Source organism: Carcharhinus amblyrhynchos, chromosome 15, assembly GCF_965287045.1.
Source record: "Carcharhinus amblyrhynchos chromosome 15, sCarAmb.v2.hapA, whole genome shotgun sequence".
In the NCBI taxonomy this organism is placed as follows: domain Eukaryota; kingdom Metazoa; phylum Chordata; class Chondrichthyes; order Carcharhiniformes; family Carcharhinidae; genus Carcharhinus; species Carcharhinus amblyrhynchos.
The window spans coordinates 28,196,934-28,219,528 of NC_137338.1; the positions used below are offsets into that span (position 1 = coordinate 28,196,934).

The window sequence follows — 22,595 nt, forward strand, 5'->3', positions numbered from 1 at the left end:
AGGAGTTGCTACACGCCGATTATGTTTAATTAACTCCCAGGATCGGTCTGTTTTAGACTGTATTTTTGAAGTATTAGAACCGGGCGCCAAACGCACCACCACTTCAGAAACCAACACATTTTTAATGCTATTCTTGCAGCATTCGTTTACTCTTTTGCAATTAACACAAACGAAACAGCAAGCTCGGAATCTTCACAGTTCTGCTTAAATGTTGCTCAATACGTTTGATTTCTAAAAAGAAAACTGGAAACAGGGACGTGACTAGATCATCTGGGGTTGCGTGTAGTACTCTTGGCATTTTCACAAAATGAAAACGTCTAGAAATAATTAACATGTACAATTCGCTCTTCATATTAAGTAACAGCAATCTGAGAGAAAGAAAAGAGGACTTGCCGCTTCCTTGCAATGGTCCAAAAAAACACTTGTATCAGATTACACTTAATATTCTCTCCGCCAACCCCCTCCCCCGGGCCCAATCCACCCTGCAACAGAGGAGCTGGGAAAAAGAAGGGGAAGGAAAGCAAATAAACCTTCATCCCACCACGTTTTATCCCTGCAACACCCCCATGGTCCAAGAATCACCAGGCAATCAGGAGCAGGAATCACCGCCACAATAACATGCAACAAATAACCTCATAAAGTCCCCTCACCTCCCCTGACTTTACTTTTAATGTACAGCAGAAATCCAAGGGAACTGTGCTGCTTGATAGCAAATAGTTTAAAAGGCTGAGCACCAAAATGAGTTACCATAGTAGACGGGGGGGGGGGGGGGGGGGGGTGGTGGAGGAGGAGAAGGGAGACAAGCTTGCAGCAAACAGTGCCTCGAATAACAGGAGACAGTTAATCCCCTGGCTGCAGGCAGAGCCATTGCAGGGGCTGGGAAGCCAAGCCGCTTACCTCATCTCGGGGAGGGCTAGCGGAGGGAAGAGTCGCTCACTCAGCCCACGGTTCAGGGCCTCCCCCTCCGTCTACCCCTATCAGCCGAGCTGTCTTGTCGATCCGCCGGCGAGCGAGTGCAAGGAAAGGCAAGGGGCCACCCCCCTCTCTCTGCCCGTTGCCTAGTGTCTGAAGCTAACACACCCTCTCCCTCTCTGTACGTTAGCCAACGCGCCCAGACAACCAAACCCGACAACGGAAACCCGATCCCCGCCCCCTCCATCCACCAACTCGCTGATTGACAAGCGGTCTAACCTATCAGAATGCACGGTGCCGTCCACCTCGGCTGGAAGATGACCAATCAAAGACGGCCCCCATCTGCCACTAAGTTTGGCTGTAACCCACCCCCATGCCCCCCGCCTTCTGGAAACTCGCCGCGCAACCCAACCTGCTGAGAGTTCAGCACGCCGGAAGCCCCCACCCACTCAGAGTGATTGACAGCAGCACCGATCATAGAATGTGCGGATTGTCCCGTCGCTCTGCAGCAATGAGCGAATCGAAAGTGAGTGGAGGGGCGGTGCTTCGCTTCCCGACATTGCCACCAAGTTGGGTTGACTCAGTGACCATGGCGACGCTCAGGCTGCGTTAGGCTTTAAATTAAGGGGGGCATTTAACTTCACTTCTCATCACCACTCCCATCCCCTCTGTGTTGTGGTAGCGTATCGTTCCTATCAGATTGAATAATTTACGTTCTAGATTTAAAACAGTTACTTTAGAGATTAAGGAAATTGGATGAAGTAGAGAGTTACCCACGGTAGTAAGTATGCTGTTTCCCTATTCCTACTCTCTTTTTTCCATGTACAAAGTATTCTGCTCACTTATTTGTTCCAAGTGTTTACTAATTGCCGCAAAGTAACGTTTTCTATGACATTTTATGTCAGCATGCGATTGCCAATGAAGGAATAATTGATATTCCCACTTTTGCACCATATATTTCTCATGTTTCTTCCCCCTGACCTTCAGTTTCAAGCTAAGTGCGGTGTACAATACACCAGAATGTAAAATTCGTTAGTAAGTCTACACTTCAAGCTTTCTGGATAGAATATCACCATTCCAACATCTAAAAACTAGGGAATACTTTACTTTTAGAACTGCCAAGTTTAATTGTTCACTTTGTACAAGTGTTGATGAAAGCAAATAAAGTGTTCGAAGGTGTACCCCTAATGGTATGCTAATGTCCTTTAGGAAAGGAAATCTGCTACCCTTACCTGGTCTGGCCTATACGTGACTCCAAACCCACAGCAACGTGGTTGACTTTGAACAAGGACAACTAGAAAAGGGCAATAAATGCTGGCCGGCCAGTGATGCCCATGTCCCATGAATGAATTTTTTTTAAAGTATGATTTACAAGAGGTTGATGTTATGTTTAGCCTGGCAAGTCTATACTGAGTTTTGTGTTCACTTTTCATTACCATATTAAAGAAGACATAGAATTATTGGAGGATGTGGAGAGGAGGTGTATGAGGCTGATGTATGAATTTAGAGGTCTCAGTTAGGATGAAAGATTCTTTACTCATGTAACTTTCTGAAGACCCAAATGAGCATGAATTTTGACTTAGGCCTTGAAGGCCTTCACGCTGACGGAGAATTTGGATTCAGGAAAATTATTTTGTTGGTTATAGGATTTAAGTACCAGGGACACGGTGGTTAGCGCTGCTGCCTCTCAGCGCCAGCGACCTGGGTTCGATTCTGGCCTTGGATTGCTGCCTATGAGGAGTTTGCACATTTTACTTGTGCCTGTGGGTGCTCCAGTTTCCTTCCACAGTTGGAAAAACGTATATGTTAGGTGGATTGGCCATGCTGTATTGTCCCTTAGTGTCAGGGGGACTAGGTAGGGTCAATCCATAGGGTTAGAACATAGAACACTACAGCACAAACAGGCCCTTCGGCCCACAAGTTGCGCCAATCACATCAATACCTACCGATCCATAAACCTATCTATAACCCCCAATCCCATTAAATCCCATATACTCATCCAGAAGTCTTTTAAAAGACCCCAGCGAGTTCGCCTCCACCACCACTGACGGCAGCCGATTCCATTCACTCACCACCCTCTGAGTCAAAAACTTACCCCTAACATCACTTCTGTACTTGCTTCCCCGCACCTTAAATCTGCGTCCTCTCGTAGCAACCATTTCAACCCGGGGAAATAGCCTCTGAGAATCCACCCTATCTATTCCTCTGAACATTTTATAAACCTCTATCAGATCGCCTCTCAACCTTCGTCTCTCCAGGGAGAAGAGTCCCAGCTCCCTCAACCTATCTTCATAAGGCATGCCTCCCAATCCAGGCAACATCCTTGTAAATCTCCTCTGTACCCTTTCAATAGCTTCTACGTCCTTCCTATAGTGAGGCGACCAGAACTGCGCACAGTACTCCAAGTGGGGCCTGACAAGGGACTTAAAAAGTTGCAGCATTACCTCCCGACTCCTAAACTCAATCCCTCGATTAATGAAGGCCAGTACACCATACGCCTTCTTGACCACATCCTCCACCTGCGAGGCCGATTTAAGAGTCCTGTGGACCCGGACCCCAAGATCCTTCCGCTCTTCAACACTGCTAAGACTCCTGCCCTTGATAGTGTACTCGTTCATCCCATTGGTCCTGCCAAAATGGACCACTACACATTAATCCACGTTGAAGTCCATCTGCCACTTCTCCGCCAGTCTTGCATCCTATTTATGTCCTGCTGCAACTTCTGACATCCTTCCAGACCATCCACAACACCACCGACTTTCGTGTCATCGGCGAACTTACTAACCCATCCCTCCACTTCCTCATCTAGGTCATTTATGAAAATGACAAACAGCAAGGGTCCTGGAATAGATCCCTGGGGCACTCCACTGGTGACTGACCTCCATGCAGAAAAAGACCCATCCACAACCACTCTCTGCCTTCTGCAGGCAAGCCAGTTCTGGATCCACAAGGCCAAAGCCCCTTGGATCCTATGCCCTCTCACCTTCTCAAGAAGTCTTGCATGGGGGACCTTATCAAACACCACCGATGGAGCCTGGGTGGGATTTCGACTGGTACCAACTCTATGGGTCGAATGGCCACCTTCTGCATTTTATGATTCTGGGATCAATGGTCTATGACACAACAGGCCACCAAATGAAAATTGGAACTTGCATAACTTTTGTGAGCTAGATGGACTTGTTGATATAAAATCGATGGAGTTGGCAGAACAGAAATAAGAAAAAGTTTTTGTTCAGTGCTTTTTACAATCTCAGAATATCCCAAAGCACTTTATCTCGGAAGTATTGTCACTGTTGTATTTAGAAACTTTGGCAGTCAATTGGTAAACTGTAAAGTTCCATGAGGGACCAGTTTGCTGAGTTGGCTAGATAATGAGGGTGTGGTGCAGAATAATACCGACAGTATGGGCTCAATCAGTACCAATTCTTGGAACCTGCCTTCCCACCTTGCCTCATAATAATATATTGGCATAAACCATGATGAACAACCCTTGGACAACAAGGGGGCTTCATGAGGAGAGAAACCACAAACAAAGATGAGATAATGAGTAGATATTGGCTGAGGGATAAATGTTGGTACTGTTTTAAAGTTATTGTTTTTTTAATAGGATTATTAGTCTAATTCTATTTTCAGCTGGTATTCACACACATCCCAATTGCTGTCCTAGCTAAAATCAGTTCTCTGACGTGAAAACTGCATTCTGCAATATATTTCTTCCGATTTTAAATCAGGAGCATTGGGAACCTTGCAGGAAAGTGGAATTGAAGCCAAGATCAAATCAGCTATGATCTGATTGAATGGCAAAGCAGATGCAAAGGGGTGGGGGGGTGCATATGGCCTATTCCTGTTGCTTTTCATATGTTCTTAAATTTATGCTTGCTATTTTGAATCTAATGATTCCATTTGTGGACTGAAAGTCCTATTTGCCCTTTAAATTGCTGTTGTGCTCAATTAAAAAAAAACTATTGTTATTGTAAATGTATATTGACAAAGTGGTCTGTAATTGAGATTAATCTGTGCCCAATCCTGTGACTGGACTGCAAATGTACTAGCTCTGTTCTTTATCTTGGCAGCTAACCAGAAAAAATCTGTACTGGAGTTTAGGCTCCACTGTAAATTGACATTAGGTGATAACCATTTTAAGTATCATCATCACATAAGATTTCAGAATATTATACCCCAGCCTTTAAAATGTGAGACAAAGCTGCGTCCTGTTCACCTTAACCATACATTTGCTTTAGTTAAAATGGTGACTTATAGTCAGCCATAATACCTTGAACTAGCACATCTGTACCTCCATTCAAGTGGTTATTTTTCATAATATATCTCAACATGACTGTAGCTAATTATTCAACTGTGAGTAAAGAATCATATCCAGACACTGCCTTGTTCTCGCCAGTGTCTATAAATTCTCACTTTACGCAACAAAATACCATGAGTAGCAGCAGTCTTGCTGTGCATCCAGTGCAGCTAATATTGTTGGCTGTTATGCTGCATCCAAATATATATTTTTTCAGAATAATAAATAGTGACAAAGGACATGGAAATAATTATTTTTAGCTGCCTCCCCATATAATATTCAAGAATTGTGCAGTAATTCTGTAGAATACTTAAGAATAGAAAATGCATGAAATGCTAAACAGACCAGGTAGCACTGGCAGAAAGACTTGCATCTATGTAGCACCCTTCAAAACCATGGGGTATCTTGAGTGCTTTGGCAGCCAATGAAGTTCTCTTGCAGTGTAGCCACTGTGGTGATGTTAGAAATGTGGTAGCCATAGTAATCTCAGACAAACAATAATGTGATCATGATCTGATAATCCCTTTTTGTGATGTTGATTGGGGGATGAATATTGATAAAGACACTGGGGATAATTCCTCTGCTGCCCTTTGAAATAGAGACAGGGCATCATTTGCAATGGCCTGAGAGGCCGTTGCAAATCATCTCATCAAAACAGTGACATTGCCAATAATGCAGTACTCCATCAATACTGAAGTGGAATATTAGTCTTGATTTCTATCCTCAAGTATTCGGGTGGGGTGTGAACCCCCAGTCTTGGCGAGGGTGCTACCAACGGGGCCATCTATGGCTAACAGTGAAACAATGTTAACGCTTCAGGTTGATTACCTTTTGGCATTGACCTGACATGTTGACTCTGTTTGCCTCTTCACTGAGTTGGCTGCTGCCTGACGAGCTTGAGTATTTCTAGCATCTTCTATTTTTCCAGATTTCCAGCATTAGTTGTATTTTGCTTGCCTGTAGTGTATGATTCTTCTTTGAATTCTGATTGCAAAACACCCACCTGTTGCTGCAGCATTGTAATTTTTTTATTCCATACCAGTATAACTTACTTAATGAGGTAGCTAATTCCACTGTGATTCCTGCTGCGTTACCAGCATTTTGTGCTGTAGAGTCCATCCACAAAGAATGAGGTTGACACTGCCCTAACAAATGATTGCTAGAAAAGAAAGCTGAAAATTGGAAGATGATAAAGCTCCTTCTGTAAAGTAAAAATGGCTTGATTAACATTTGGTTTTCAGTTCTGGGGAAGGATTTGGTGCCCAAAGCTGACTCACCTGTACTTTTCTAGAATATTGTGTATTCTTTTTGTTTATTGTTTCCATTTACATATCCAGTATTATTTTTATTATTTTTATTATTTTTATTATTTTTATTATTTTTATTATTTTTATTATTTTTATTATGTTGGTAGGCATTTCTTGCCTGTGTGTGCTGGAATGAATGAATCCTTATATACTATGTAAGTAACTTAAAAAGTTTCCAAAGTGGTAACATAATGTTGAAATTACAATGGATTCCTGAAAATTATGCATCCAGCAGGGACCAGTTGTTTTAAACCTATAAAATAGAACTGGAAGCTTTCCTGGAGAAATCAAAACATAATAAAAATCTGAGGGTTACTATCTGAAGTAATTTTTAAAAATAAATAAATGCATTTTCAGACCAGATCCAGCTGTGCCCCTGCCATTACTCCTGTAAACATTGAAATCAATATGGACGTTGTTGTTATTGTGCTAGAAATCTCCAGCTTACTGGATGAAATTATGTTTTTGTAAATCGTTTTTCATCCCCAGTACTGCACTATATTAACCTTTTTTTTATGCTTGATCTAAAGCTCAACAATATTTGCGCCTCCTCAACAATTTTAAAAATGTTATTTCATGTCCTTCATGCCTATATGTGACCATTTATATTGGTGCAGTTTCACTGGTGATATCAGTCCCTGATGCATAATCTGAGGAATGTATGAGAGTACAGTGCGAGTTGTAGGTAGTTTTACCATAGGCTTCGCTGGCTGGTCCTGTTGGCTTCCAGCATTATCATGTCACTCTACAGCACAACAGTAATGAAAAGAATGTAATGGAGGCAGTACAGTGAAGGTTCATTAAATTGATCCCTGGGGTGAGAGGCTCTCCTGTGATGGAAGGTTGACCAAACTGCACATTCACATCTGTTTCGAAGAATGTGAGCTGATCTCATTGAAACCTTTAAAATTCTGAAAGGGCCTGATCAGGTAGATAGTGAGAGACTGTTTAAAGTTAGGATAGATGGATGTTTTGTCGCTCAGAATCAAGGGATATGGGGAGAAATCCAAGATCAGCCATGATCGTATTGAATTGTCGAGCAGGCTTAGTGGGCTCCATGACTAATTCCATTTCTTGTCGTCTTGAGCATTTCCTAGTCATGATCAGGACCTTTTCTAAAAGTGAGTATGATGGTGGTCTTGGGCTCTGCTCTGATCAAATGTGACAATATCTTGAGTTGTATGTGGAATGGAAAGAGAGAGTGAATCCAAAGTCATACCCTACATAGATTGCACCTTTCTCTTTTGGAGGATGGATACTAGAAGGAATATAATCAATTTTGTTTTACATTTGCGGTCATTCTTCCAACTCTTAAGCAGCAAACACATCTATTATACAAATCATGACTATAGTAAACATGATCAAATGCCTGGCCGAGTTGAACAAGCATGAAATCGTGTGAGATAATGGATGGGCATCCCAACATAATAGGGTTAACTTGCTGTATCACAGTTGGCAGGAATATGTGGGAGTTGGAAGTGTGTACACTAACAATTGATATTCCTATTAAAACCCCAATTAATCAGGATTTCTAGTGGCCAGCGTGCTTTTACACTTGATGAATGAGCCAATTGGCCAAGCGTTCACATTTTTGCACTATTCTCAGTCTACAGTAAAACAAAAGGCCCAAATACATTTGAAGTGTGGTGAATAAGGAGTATTACAGTTAGTTGTTCCAATATAGATAGTTTGAGATGTTCCAGGCACCTCTCACAGTGCATCTTATCTTGCCAGTTGCTGGCCGCCAGTTAATTGGCCCGCCAGTGTAAACTCACCGACCTGCCTGATGGAAGGCAGGAAAGGATTTCCCATCTTCTTCCTACCAATTGTGCTTGCCCTGTGAGTTAAAAATTCAGGCCCATATCCCAGTTGAGGCCCACGAACCAATAATATGTTACTGGCTTGTTAACAGGAGGCTAGAGAACACACTATGCAAAGGCTGTTAAATCTTAGTCTACTTGCAATCCTTATATAAAAAAGCTGCTCCAAAATAGAGGCAGGTGAGATTATTGGCTGAGTGCCAGACTGAATTGGTATTAGTTGGACTCTGTCAAGCTGGATAAATAACAAGCAAACTAACCAGTTTACTGTAGAATCTTTCAGTATAGCCTTATACTGAAAGATTCATGTGAATAGGGTCCCCATGACTCTCATCAGGTTACAAAACCATGTTTTAATATTTTGCATGCAATTGTCTCCAACCTCCAATGTGTATAGTCTACTTTTGATAAGTTGATTGTTTTCGTGCTAAATCTTTTTAAATGTGGTTGACACTGCTGCCTCAGAGTGCCAGGAATCCTGATTCAATTCCAGTTTCGGGTCACTGTCTGAGTGAAGTTTGCATGTTCTCCTTGTGTCTGCGTGGGTTTCCTCCAGGTTCTCAGGGTTCCTTCCTGCAGTCCAAAGGTGTGCTGGTTAGGTGCATTGGCCATTCCCCCTCTGGGTATCTGAACAGGGACCGGAGTATGGTGACTAGAGAATTTTCACTGTGTAACTTCATTGCAGTGTTGATGTTAACCTATTTGTAATAAATAAACTTTTTAAAATTTAAATATCTAGTATTTTGATTTAAGCAATGTTAATAGCATTCTGTGAATTCAGTACTTAGAAATTGAATGACTATGTAATTCAAATTTAAGTTGACAGTAGTAGACTATATCCCAAAACTGCCACAAGAGCATGATTTTCAACAATTCAATAAAAATGAGGAACAGCATGTTCTGTTTGCAAGAAAAATGTTGTTTATGACCTTGAGGGAGACCAATAACTTCTAAAACAAAATTCAAATTTGCCCCTCAAGATTTTAATCAAAAACCTTTATTGTGCAATATTAAGTCAAGCAAGTACAACAAATCTAATGCAATTTCATAAACACTTGTCCTTTGAGTCTGGAAATCTGAATGGGATGTTGCCTTTTATTTCCACCTGTGTTCTTCTGTATGTTCCAGGATTTGCAAGCGCTCCTTCACTTATCCTGGGAACAAACCACAGCTTTCAGGAATTCAGTGAATTTGCATAGGGTTCCTTCTGTTCTTTGTGGTATAAATTTCTTAGGATGCTTCCAGCATCTGAGTAGGTGACCCTTCACTCTATCCTTTAACCACCTCAGCTCACTGCTTTCTTACTCAGAAATCTCCAAAATCAGACAACACCTTTGATTTCTGATAGGCCTTTTAGTTCTGCTCTGAAACCCCTGGCAAATTTCTCTCTCTTGCTATGCTTCTCAAAGCTGCACACAGGTTCCAACTGGCACTACCTGTTTCTGTGAGAAATCCTACAGAAAAACCCAGAACAAAAGCATACCTTATCCCCTACCCAACATGGCACCCCTGGGATATCCCAAAGAGTTAAACTAATTTACTTCACCATCTAAAACATCCCTTTGATCTAGGAAACTGCTTGAATAATTTAAACCAAGTACAAAGGCAACTGTAGACATCCGATCTCCATTAAGAAGGAGCTCGCCATTGTTCAGTGTTTTCCCCCATTTTCAACTCTGATCTTGTTAAATAAAACTCAGGCCGTTCCTAGAATTACAATTTCTTCAACGTTCTTTACCAACATCCCAAACCAGGTGCTTCCAGTGTTTTCCAGTTTGAAGGATTTATTCCAAAACATATGAATCATGAAATTAGACATTATCACAGCAAGTTTAATATTTAGTTTTGTTTTTCAAGCTCAAGATGAAGGGACTGTATTGCCAGTTGGCTGAAGCTAATGAAGATATAAAGTTTGTGTTCCAAGACAAGGTTAGTATCATTAGTCATAGATCATTCTCCAAAATTAAGCTATGAAAGCACCTAGATACATGAAGAATTGTTGTCTTGCTGTGATCATGGGTAGAAGTTGGCCATTCAGTCTTGTAAGCCTGTCATTTCATTCTAAGGTGTGAGGAATATGGGATCAAAGCTTGAGAGATTAAGTACTGTCAGTCACGCCCAGTGATATCCTGTTTTGAGATGATTCCAGGATACTGGACGTCAGTACAAACAGCTGCTATCTGCATATTTTGATGTACAACTGTACATAAAGGACAAAGATTGATATAATTACAATGGATTTCACAAAATATGTTTTGATTTATTTATCTATAAATTATACAATTTAAAGATTTTGCAACAAGTATAGGTTTGTCTTGACACAAGCATAAAACGTTGCATCTTAAAGCTGTCAGATTTCTGGTTATTGTGAGTCCATCAAACAATAATCAGTGATTTACTGACATCAGGACATACCTGTTGAGACCCGATGGACTAAGCATACATGAGTTAGAGCTCCCATCAATTCATTTGATAAAAAGGTTGAGAGACTGGTACTTTTTTTAACATAACAAGCACCCTTGAGGTGTGTGATAGCATATTCAACATTGACACTGAGCCAACAAAGGAAGTATTAAAGTGGGTGACTAAACTCTTGGTAGGTTTTAAGGAACATTGTAAAGGAACAGGAGAAAGATTTAGGAAGAACGTTTGAGGGCTTAAGGCCAGGTGGCTAAGGGCACTACTGATCGTGGTGACTTTTAGAGTGATGCACAGGAGGCCAGAGTGGGGAAAGCACAGTTTTCGGAGTATAGATTGTGAGAAGTGAAGTGACTAGCATATTGCTTGAGTGCAAAATGTGATTAGCTGTCACTGGGCTGATGAGAAGAAGCTGAATAATTGGAGAATGCTTGTGCTTTAAATTAAGATTACACATTCACATCTTGTGATTAGAAGAATTGTGTAGCATTAGCCTGAATCAGAAATAAATTTGTCCAGAGGAATCCTTTGCTTGAATCAGTATCCATTCATCTGGAACTGATAATGCTTTGTAATAAACAGGAGGCAAATCAAGTATATCATTTAATTTTTCTCCTGTTTGCCACTATAAGTACAGTGAACTGTCTCATTCAGAAGACACTTTTGTGAAATCAGGTCCATTCTGATATCAAGTCTGCCTCCTTGAAAACCCACACCAATGTTAATAAATCAACATGATTGGCAAGCAATGCGCTCACTTATCACAAACATGCTGAAGAATACCTTAAATTTGGTTCTTTCTTCTGTAGTTCAAACATAAGATAAAAGATGAATAAAATTTTCAAGTAAGCCCCCTTATTTAGACCCATATCAAAAAGAGTCAGGCCTAAAGTAAATCCTATAATAAGCATAAGATCAGAATACTACGGGTGCTGGAAAAAGTTACAAAACTGTAACAATACATTCTGCACTCTCTCATTTTCTTCTCTATGAATGGTATGCTTTATATAGCGCGCAAGAAACAATACTTTTAACTGTATATTAGTACGTGTGACAATAATAAATCAGATCAGAAATGTGAAATAGGGTGGAATTTCCCCAAAATATTTCTGTCATAACAGCGAGAGAACAGGGATGTTCCGTGCAGGCCTCTTAGGGTGCTCAGCATCTCAATCTTTCAACACTTAGTGCAATGAAAGAACCTCCATGCAAATCACACTGGCATGGGTGCAAGAGGCGCATGACTTGCCCAAAGTGGCTGCAGGTGTATGCAATTAACTAGGGGACCTGCATTTAAACACTAATGATGGACACTCAGTCAGTCATGCCAGCAAGGTGGCACTTTGTACAGCAACTCCACAATTTACGGAGGGACAGTTGGGATGGTTGCTGGACGCCAAGGAGGAGAGGAGAGCTATCTTCTTCCCTCAGGATAGTCAGCGACCCAAGGGTCGGGCTGGTGATGTAGCTTGGGAAGCAGGGGCAATGGCCATCAGTTCTTGTGCACTGACAGAGAGGATTGGCACACAGGACACAAAGGAAATGAACGACTTCATTCAGGCAGCAAGGCTGAGTGTTCATCCCATCCTCGCATCAGTCCCATCTGATGCATCTGAAATATCCATGTCAATCCACTCTCTGACACCCTGCACCCGATCCCCTAGCATCTTCCTCCAACCCGTATGCCCCACCCATCCCCTGTCACTACCCTCTGACAGACGACACCCCAATCCTTCCATCCATCAAGCGTTCAATCCATTCTTTTTCCCCACAGGAGAAGATGGTCCATAACAGGAGGAAGTTGGGGGAAACTGATGATGAGGTCCCCAAACTGTGACTCCTGGCTCCCTTTTGAGGAGTGTGCCATGCACCTGTCAGGGGAGGCATCAAGTGCACCATCTACCAGCATAGATACAGTCACCTTGATGGGACATGTTAGTCGTGAGGCTACTGGGACACGTTATAGTGAGTGCCACATAGGTGGAGCTCGGAACATCCAAGGGCTCAGGCAGACAGAGGTCTCCTGGAACCAAGGAGACAGCTGGACCTGTTCTCCCAAAGATGCTGGAAATGCAGTTCGTGAGAAGCTGTCAGTAACATTCCAATAACTGCAAGGATGTTTGCAGGAGTCCCCTAACTTTCAGTCGCCGGAGGTGGTTGCAGGCCAACGTGGCAAAAGTCGAGAACCTGAGGCAGGGAGTGATAGCCCCATGTCCTCCTGCTGTGGCCTCTATTGAGTTATCCTTTCCAGTCATCTCCCTCTGCCTCAGCTGCCACAAGTATAAGCACCAGCTCTACTAATTCCAATGTGAAATCCATCTCTGCTCCAGGGGTGTGGGAGTGTTGGGGGCGGAGTATAGTCCATAAGTTTATCCATCACTGGTGCCTTGTTTCCTCCCACCAGCCATGTCCCCATGAGTCTGGATGCTGGTCACCTGACACCATCCCTAGTGCCATCTGCCACCCCAATGGGCTGCCAACTCTTGCCACATCCTCACCATGGCAGGCACGGAGAGCTCATGGGTGGCTGAGAGGTTCCCCATTACAAACCTGTGACTACAGACCACATGTTGTCATGGGTGGCCATTGTAGGGAGCAGTGCAGAGTCCATGCAATGAACATAAGAACATAAGAACATAAGAAATAGGAGCAGGAGTAGGCCATCTAGCCCTTCGAGCCTGCCCCGCCATTCAATAAGATCATGGCTGATCTGTTGTGGCTCAGTTCCACTTTCCCGCCCTCTCCCCATAACCCTTAATCCCCTCTCTTATCAAGAACCCGTCAACCCGCTTCTTAAAAATATTTAGCGAGGCAGCCTCCACCACTTCAACGGGCAGAGAATTCCAGAGATTCATCACCCTTTGAGTGAAGAAGTTCCTCCTCAACTCCGTTCTAAACCGCCTCCCCTTTATCTTGAGGCTGTGCCCCCTAGTCCTACTGTCTTTTTTGAGCGGGAAGAGTCTCTCCACCTCTATCCTATCCATCCCATTCATCATCTTATACGTCTCAATGAGATCTCCCCTCATTCTTCTAAACTCTAACGAGTACAAGCCTAGTTTATTCAGCCTCTCCTCATAGCTCAATCCCCTCAACTCCGGTATCAGCCTAGTAAACCTCCTCTGCACTCCCTCCAGGGCCAAAATATCCTTGCGCAGGTGCGGCGCCCAAAACTGCACACAGTACTCCAGCTGCGGCCTCACCAATGCCCTATACAGCTGCAGCAAGACCTCCCTACTTTTATATTCAATCCCCCTCGCTATGAAGGCCAGCATCCCATTTGCCTTCCTGACCACCTGCTGCACCTGCAAGCTGGGTTTTTGCGACTCATGCACAAGGACCCCGAGGTCCCTCTGCACCGTCGCCTGCTGCAGTTTTTCGCCACGTAAGTAATAGTCCTTCCTACCATTCTTCCTACCAAAGTGGACCACCTCACACTTGCCAACATTAAATTCCATTTGCCATTTCCTGGCCCATTCGCCCAGCCTATCTAGATCCTTCTGCAGACTCTCCACACCCTCCGCACAATTTGCCTTTCCCCCAATCTTGGTGTCATCAGCAAATTTCGACACCCTGCACTCGGTTCCCTCCTCCAGATCATCTATATAAATGGTAAATAGCTGAGGCCCCAGCACCGACCCCTGGGGCACCCCACTAGTCACCAACCGCCAATCCGAATAGCACCCATTGACCCCCACTCTCTGCCTCCTATTTGACAACCAATCCTCTATCCACGCTAACACCCTACCCCCAACTCCATGTCCCCTGACCTTCTGCAATAACCTCTTGTGAGGTACCTTGTCAAACGCCTTCTGAAAATCCAGAAAGACCACATCCACCGGCTCTCCTCTATCCACTGCCCTAGACACATCCTCATAGAACTCCAGTAAATTTGTCAGACACGACTTCCCTTTAATGAAACCGTGTTGCGTCCGCCCTAACAAGCAATTCCCTTCAAGATGCCTCGAAATTTCCTCCTTAATGACGGATTCTAACATTTTACCTACAACAGACGTTAAACTAACTGGCCTATAATTCCCCGCCTTTTGCCTGGCACCCTTCTTAAACAACGGCGTAACATTAGCCGTTTTCCAATCTTCCGGCACTTCCCCGGAATCCAGCGACGTCTGGAAAATAACCACCAAGGCATCCACTATAACCTCCGCCATTTCTTTCAGAACCCTCGGATGCATTCCATCCGGTCCTGGGGACTTGTCCACAATCAGCCCCTCCAGTCTGTCGAGCACCACCTCTCTAGTAACAGTAATGTCATTAAGACCCTCCATTCCTACCACCTTTCCATCTCTTACACCCGGCAAATTATTCACGTCCTCCTCCGTGAAGACAGAAACAAAAAAGTTATTCAAGACCTTAGCCATATCCCCATCCCCTACCACTAGCTCCCCTTTCTCATCCTCTAAAGGACCAACGTTCACCCTAGCCAGCCTCTTCCTTTTTATATATTTATAAAAACTCTTGCTATCCTTTTTTATATTAAGTGCTAGCCCAGCCTCATAGCTTCTCCTACCCTCCTTTATCAACTTCTTTGTCAATCTTTGTTGACATTTAAACCTTTCCCAATCCTCTTCTCGCCCACTGCTCTTAGCTACTCTAAATTCCTCCGCTTTTAATTTAACACTTTCCTTCACCTCCTTCGTTATCCACGGCTTATTACCTCTCTTCCTACTGTCCTTTTTAACCATCGGAATAAATTTCTGCTGAGCACCAAGAAAGATCTCCTTAAAGATCCTCCACTGCTCCTCAGCAGACCTACCTTCCAACGCACTCCCCCAGTCCACATTTGCCAATTCTTCTCTCATCCTACCATACTCCCCTCTATTCAAACAAAGGACGCGTGTCCGGGAACCCACTTTCTCCTCCTCCATCTGCACCAGAAACTCCACCATACAATGATCACTCTCCCCAAGAGGATCCTTCACCGCAAGGTCCCTAATTCTACCCGCCTCATTACATAGCACCAGATCCAAAATAGCTCGCTCCCTCGTCGGCTCCAACACACACTGTTCAAGGAAATTATCCCGGCAGCATTCCAAGAACTCCTCCTCGAGCCCACCTCGTCCAACATGGGTCGACCAATCAATATGCAGATTGAAATCTCCCATAACTACTGCCGTCCCATTCCTGCACGCCGCACTTATTTGCGTGTTAACAGCCCGCCCCACCTCCAGATCATTATTCGGGGGCCTATAGACGACACCCACCAGCGTCTTCCTCCCTTTGCTGTTCCTAATCTCCACCCACAACGATTCCATGTTCTGCTCTTTGGCTCCGATATCATCCCTTGCTACCACCTTGATACTATCCTTAATCAGCAGAGCTACGCCACCCCCTCTTTCCTCCTGCCTATCCTTCCTAAACACTTGATAGCCCTGTACATTCATCTCCCAGTCCCTGTCACCTTGCAGCCACGTCTCTGTAATGGCCACCAGATCGTATCCATTTGTGTCGATCTGCGCCACCAGCTCATCCACTTTATTCCGAATGCTTCGTGCATTCAGATAAAGCGCTTTCATCCCAGCCTTCACCTGGACCCTATTTGCCGTAACGCCACCAATTGGGACATCCTCGGCCTCTTCCCTTACCTGTACCCTATCCTTAACTTTAGACCTCGTAGCGTCACCTACCCTCGCACCCTCCCCCCCCCTAATTAGTTTAAAGCCCTGTCTACAGTCCTCTTTACTCGATTCGCCAACACTCTGGTCCCAGCACGATTCAGACCAACCCCATCCCGCCCGAACAAGTCCCACCTACCCCGATACTGGTGCCAATGCCCCATAAATTCGAACCCATTCCTCCCACACCAATCCCTGAGCCACCCATTCACTTCCTTTATCCTGTCAACCCTACGCCCGTCTGCACTCAGTTCAGGCAGTAGCCCAGAGACGACCACCTTGTCGGTTCTACTTTTTAATTCCATTCCCAGCTTCTCGTACTCCCTCCCCAGATCCTCAGTCCGCACTTTGCCTACGTCGCCGGCACCCACATGTACTACAACGACCGGGTTCTCACCCTCCCACTCCAGGTTCCTCTGCAGCCCAGCTGCAACATCCTGTACCCGAGCACCAGGCAGACAACACACCCTTCTGTGCACTTTGTCATTGTGACAAAGGACAGTGTCAATACTCTTCACCCCACTATCTCCAATCACTACTACGTTCCTTTTCCCCTTCTCTTTGCCTATGTCCTGCTGCATCACTGTACCGTGTGCAGTTTGCTCACCAACCTCACCTGCCTCGTCCTCTTCCAGACTGGAAGCAAGAACCTCAAACCTGTTATGCAGATTAAGAGGCTGAGGCCTCCACTCCTCACCCCCCTTCCTCCTCCTCCCAGCAGCCCCCTTTTGTCCCTGACCCTTAGATTTAGCCAGTCTAGGGGCACCCTCTCTCCCCCTGATGAGCCTCAGTGTCTATAGCTCAGAGGCCAGCTCATCCACCTGGAGCTGGAGCTCCTCCAGCAACCTGCACTTACTACAGACATGGTCACTGGGAAGGACCCTGGGGTCCGCCAGTTCCCACATCATACAGAAACCACACATCACATGCCCCTCCATTATTCACTGTAATTTTTTATGGGGAAAAAAATTTTTTCCTTGTTTCTTGCTGTAGTAGTTTTGAAAAAATTTTTTTTCCTTGTTTTTTTCAAACAAACTCACCTGGCCTTTTTCCTTCAAGCCCTTTTTGATATTAAGCCCTATTAACTCACTCTGCTTCCCACTCACTCCGCTGCCCGCTCAGACGCTGCCCGCTGTCTACACCAGGCCTCCTTTTAAACTTGGCGCTGATTTAAAGCAGGCTGGTCCACAAATGCCTTTTCACCACACCCTCAGAATTCTTAAAGCAGTAAATACAATAAATAAATGCTTTAAACAATTCTACAAAGAGTAAAGTGCTTTAAACTTATTTTAAACAGGTTTTTAACAGGTAAAATCTTAGCTCTCTCTCTCTCAGCTCCAGCAAACAATGGAAGGTGTGGAGCTGTGTTAACACCTATAAGAGTGCCTGTGATTGGGGTAACAGCTGCCAGGCCTGGTGCTTGTAACTGTTAGTGGGACTTGGGATGGAATGTCAGCAATAAGCCATTAAGTGTATCCAGCAGACAGATGCCAGGAGAACCAGAGTGATATTAGTAGGGTTGGGACTCTATCTAAGGGGCTACCCTTTGGTCATCCAGCATGCAGGAGGAATGTACACAGTGTGAGCCCCAAGCAGTGGTGACTCCCAATCCAAGGCTCCTGCCCCAGACCGCCACCAGCCCCACCCAACCCTTGCACCCATTCTGCACCATGGCAATGACTGAGACCTCCACAGGCACCTGTGCCCGTGCCCTTGGTGTTGGTGCTCAGTGGTACTCCTCTCCTTGCTCCCCTTTGCTACTGCTGTGCCTGAGCTGCACTTTTATAGAGCAGTAGTGATTTGTGTCGGTATGACTCATGCCAGAGAGGTGGGAAGCAGGAGGAGGAGAGCAGCCGGGCCAAGCTTGCTAATGATATTGAAGCCCACTAAAATGTATGCTAATAAGTTTTGCGCCTTTTCTAGGTGCAAAGCAGTTGGTGCCATTCGAAAGATAGTAAAAGATTGCTCGCCAGGGACGTTCGATATTTCGCTTCGCACAGTACTTTCCCAGCTCGCCATGCTGATCAACAGGTACAGCGAGTTAGTAAGATGCCCATAAAATCAGAAGAGCTGGAAAATGCTCAGCAAAACAGGCAACATCTGGAGAGAGAAACCAAGAAAAATAAAGAATGATGTTTGGATGTTGCCTGACACGCTGAGGGTTTTGCAGTATTCTCTGGTTTTATTTTACTATAAATTCACCAGCAACTTTGACACAGTAAAAATATCCCAAGGCACTTCACAGGAACATAATCAAATAAATTTGTTACCAGCCATATAAAGAGATATTAGATGACTAAAAACTTAATCAAAGAGGTAAGTTTCAAGGAGCATCCTAAAAGAGAGGTGAGAGAAATTTAGGGAGGAAATTCCAGAGTTTAAGATGTTGGCAGCTGAAGGCATCATACTAAGAGTAATCAGACAGTATTATGAGTGCTGAGAGTATGAGCTCTTTGTCTTCTGACCCCGTGATGTTGTTAGTAAAATCATCCTGCAGTACAAACTGGATGGTTTCATCAAGAGGCACATCTGTGCAGGAGTGAGGCACAAACAAGGTATTCAGTAAAGGTTAAGCAATGTCAATGGCTTATTAATAGGCATCTGGTTAACAAAACATTTTTCTTTTGTTTAGGAATCTGTCCCTAGTGTAAGTGATCATTATGTCAAAATACAGGTCAAAGTTTGTGCTTTCAGTCCTGTGAATACAAAGGTAAGCCTACTTTAATATATGCATTTGGTATATAAAAATAATCAAACTAGAGGATGCCAAATTTTGTTTAAACATGTTTTCTGGTGTATTTATTATTTAACCTAATTCTTTTTCAACTTTTTTCCTTTTTGCACCAAACATTACTTTTATTTATCATTTTGCTCCCTTTTTTTGTATGTTTAATTTCCTCCCCATTGATATTTTGAACTTGTCTGCATGTGACTTCGGTCAAAAGGACAGACCCGTAACCTGCTTTGAGACATTTAGTCTCTACAACGTATGAGTGCAATCCTTGGCACTCAGTCCTCTAATTTTTCCGACTCACTTTGGGGAAGCAATTGGGCACCATCCTGCACCCTAACAGGATATAACTGCTAGGAAAGTCTCTGAGTTTGATATTGGAGTTTCAGTACCCTGTAAGTCTGTTGCTGTTGTTGTTGTTATTTCTACATTTTATCTCTATTACTTTTTCTATATGTTTCATGCTTTGGCTTTTGAATGAGAAACAGTTAAGGTTATCAGCTACTGCCAGTGTGATAGCTTTACTCTGTGAAATGAGCTAATGCTTTCAGGATGCTCACAAAATTGTTTCAAGATTTTCTTTGCTGTGGAAATGAACAAAGAGTTGCCTAAGGCCAGGTGTTGGACCAATAATCTAAAGAAATGTGAGCTGTTCTGGGTGGAGGAAGGATGGGGTGTACATGCTAATGGAAGAGTTATTTGAAAAATAATTAAGTGTTTTATTACTGTAATGAAGTTTCATTATAAGGGACTATGTCTTGTTATGTCTATGTTCCTTTTTAGGCTTACTTTTGGCACTATTTTATTAGCAAGCTTGCTAATAATTAGCAAGTCTAAAATGACCAGCTAGTAGTTATCTTTAAAATGTATATGCAATCAAGTTTATCCCTCTTTTCCTCAATACAGAAGTGTTTTAATATTAAATCGTAATTATACTTTCATTGTAATGGAACTAATTTAATTCCAGTTTAATGCTCACTTTTAATGTATTAATGATTTGTGAGCCAATTTTGGGAGACAAATTTCTACCAAGGTCAGGGAAAATTACATTCATTTTCTACTTGCATCTGGCTAAATATTTTAGAAAGAAGCAAATATCTGCATATGCTCAGGAAACAGATACTGAAATTCAGGCAGGTTTAACACAAGATCAATATTCATGAGCAAAGAAACAAATGCGTAAGTGTATCTTCTCTCCAAAATCCAGAAGATGTGGACCCCACTTCAGAAGGCCAATGGTGGTCTGGACCTTATTCCATGATGCAACTGAACGCCAGAGCCCAGTAAAGAAACAAACAACTTGTCCCAACCCTTAAGCTAATGTTAAATAAAAGTAAAATGCTGCGGATGCTGGAAATCTGAAATAGAAACAGAAAATGCTGGATAAATTCAGCAGATCTGGCATCATCTGTGGAGAGAAAGAAATGCAGTTGACATTTCAAATCCATATGACCCTTTGACAGAACAGTTCTATAGAAAGGTCCCATGAACTCGAAACATTAATTGTTTTTCTCTCTCCGCAGATGGTACCAGACCTGCTGAGCTTATCCAACATTTTCTGTTTTTACTTAAGCTTGTAATACTCTCGGCAAAGAAAAATCTCCTGTAGCACGTGGAATCATAGTTAGATTTTTAAAGTCCCGTTGTACTAACTAACTGTTTAAAATCTTAAATTTGCAGTTGAGAAGAAAACATCTTTCTTGGTCATTTAAAAAGTTTATTTTACATTTAGCTGCTGATGGAACGGAAATTGCAGGAAGATTTTTTACCAATTGGAAGGGAAGTTGCTGGAGTTGTCCTTGAGGGTAGGTGTATGTGATTGGATTTTAATGCAAAATTATGAGGTCTTTCTATCCTTAATCTCTGGTCAAGAGTTCATCCACAAAATGTTTTTATTTCAGCATAGCTTTTTGTTGCAAGTAAAATAACTCCCACTTTGAAACTTTTAGTACTATTTTGCTGGTGATGCATAGAGCGGTAGTGCTGAGAAATGATAGCATTCTAATGAGAGTTATTTTCCCTCACAGACTCCATTAGGAAATGAAGCACAAGGTGCAGAGATTAACCACCCAAACTAGTTCCTAGATGTATGGAGACTTAGCTAATCTCATTTGGGCCAGTGATGGGGACGTATAATTTATTTCAGCATTCCTGTTCAAGGAAAAGTAAGATCAGCAAAGGTTCTGCCGATTATCTTATCTTTATAAGGAACTACACGTATGGGCAAGAAGTGAACATTTAGTGGCTATTTTCTCCACTTAGCTAGACAACACTCATTTTCTAGATTTACAAAAATGTGGATGGTCATTTGGGCTTGGTGCTGGTACCTCGCGCTTCCATTGTGCCTAAATATAATATTTAACACAGAGGAATTTTTCCTGGCACATGTAACATTTGGAGGCATGAGGACTGGGATAATGTGGCCAAGCTGGTTCCCCAGTGTGTTCTTTCTTCTTCTCACTTTTCCCAGTATCAGCAACTGTCATACTCCGTTCCACCTTCTTCCATCGGGAAAAAGATACAGAAGTCTGAGGACACAAACCAACCAACTCAAAAACAGCATCTTCCCAGCTGCCATCAGACTTTTGAATGGACCTACCTCGCACTAAGTTGATCTTTCTCTACACCCCAGCTATAACTAACATTCTGCACCCTCTCCTTCTCTATGGATGGTATGCTTTGCACGCAAGAAACAATACTTCTCACTGTGTATACTAAGACGTGACAATAAATTAAATCAACCCACCTGGCAGTGGTGGGAAGCTTGTTAGGTCTGATCAGCAGAAAATTAGTTGCAATTTTCCCATGTAAGTGCCTGCCACATTGTGTTTGCAGATTGTCAGGTAACATGAGACACATGCAGGATAGGAGGTTAGAGCACCATGACAAACAAATCTATTATTTTAATACACAAATTGTCAGAGCTGAAGCTCTCCACAAACAGGCTTGAAGTGTCTATCAAATCTTCTGGAGACTGCAGTTAAGTTAGCATTGGTGATGAAGAAATGCTGGCCTTTGCCTCAATGTTCCACTCCTCCATTTTGTCTAGTCCTCGCACCAGCAGTGCTCTGCCAGCCAGCCTTACTTGCTGACTCTCCCTTCTTCCTCCACCTGCTTCATTTCCTCAATCAATTCCAATCCGTCATGTGGCCTTTTAGTTGGGCGTTTGCTGTAAAATCATTTCAAGAAGCACTCTCTATCTGTGAATATGGCAAGGACCTGAAAACAGTTAAGTCTGGTGGATTCAACCCAAAAGTCACATGTGAGACAAACAGCGCAAAGACAGCTGGTTTTCTTTATAAAGGGCAATAAGAACCAGTTGGGCTTTTTGCAACATGATTGTTGCTAATTTTTATTATTTCTAGTTATTTTAAGATTGAATTCGTACTAAATTGCAATTGAGATTTAAACTCGTTGGATTATTTGTTTGTTATTGCACACTGCTGTAGCCCTCTTTCACATGCAGGAGCAGAAGAC

At 43.2% G+C, this 22,595-nt stretch overlaps 2 protein-coding genes across 6 annotated transcripts in view; one reads left to right on the forward strand and one right to left on the reverse strand.

The window, feature by feature from the left end:
* The window catches only part of itsn1 (intersectin 1 (SH3 domain protein)), a 198,043-nt gene extending 196,936 nt beyond the window's left edge, over nucleotides 1-1,107 (reverse strand). For all 4 annotated transcript variants that reach the window (XM_080203673.1, XM_080203672.1, XM_080203671.1 and 1 more), the window contains exon 1: nucleotides 898-1,107. The gene's annotated coding sequence lies outside the window, so the exon portion shown is untranslated. The remainder of the gene's footprint in view (nucleotides 1-897) is intronic.
* Nucleotides 1,108-1,477: 370 nt separating this feature from the next.
* The window catches only part of cryzl1 (crystallin, zeta (quinone reductase)-like 1), a 59,000-nt gene continuing 37,882 nt past the window's right edge, over nucleotides 1,478-22,595 (forward strand). For both annotated transcript variants that reach the window (XM_080203674.1, XM_080203675.1), the window contains exons 1-4: nucleotides 1,478-1,693; nucleotides 10,197-10,268; nucleotides 19,020-19,097; nucleotides 20,851-20,923. In XM_080203674.1, coding sequence (XP_080059800.1) covers nucleotides 10,203-10,268; nucleotides 19,020-19,097; nucleotides 20,851-20,923 — 217 coding nt within the window. In that variant the 5' untranslated portion in view covers nucleotides 1,478-1,693; nucleotides 10,197-10,202. The remainder of the gene's footprint in view (nucleotides 1,694-10,196; nucleotides 10,269-19,019; nucleotides 19,098-20,850; nucleotides 20,924-22,595) is intronic.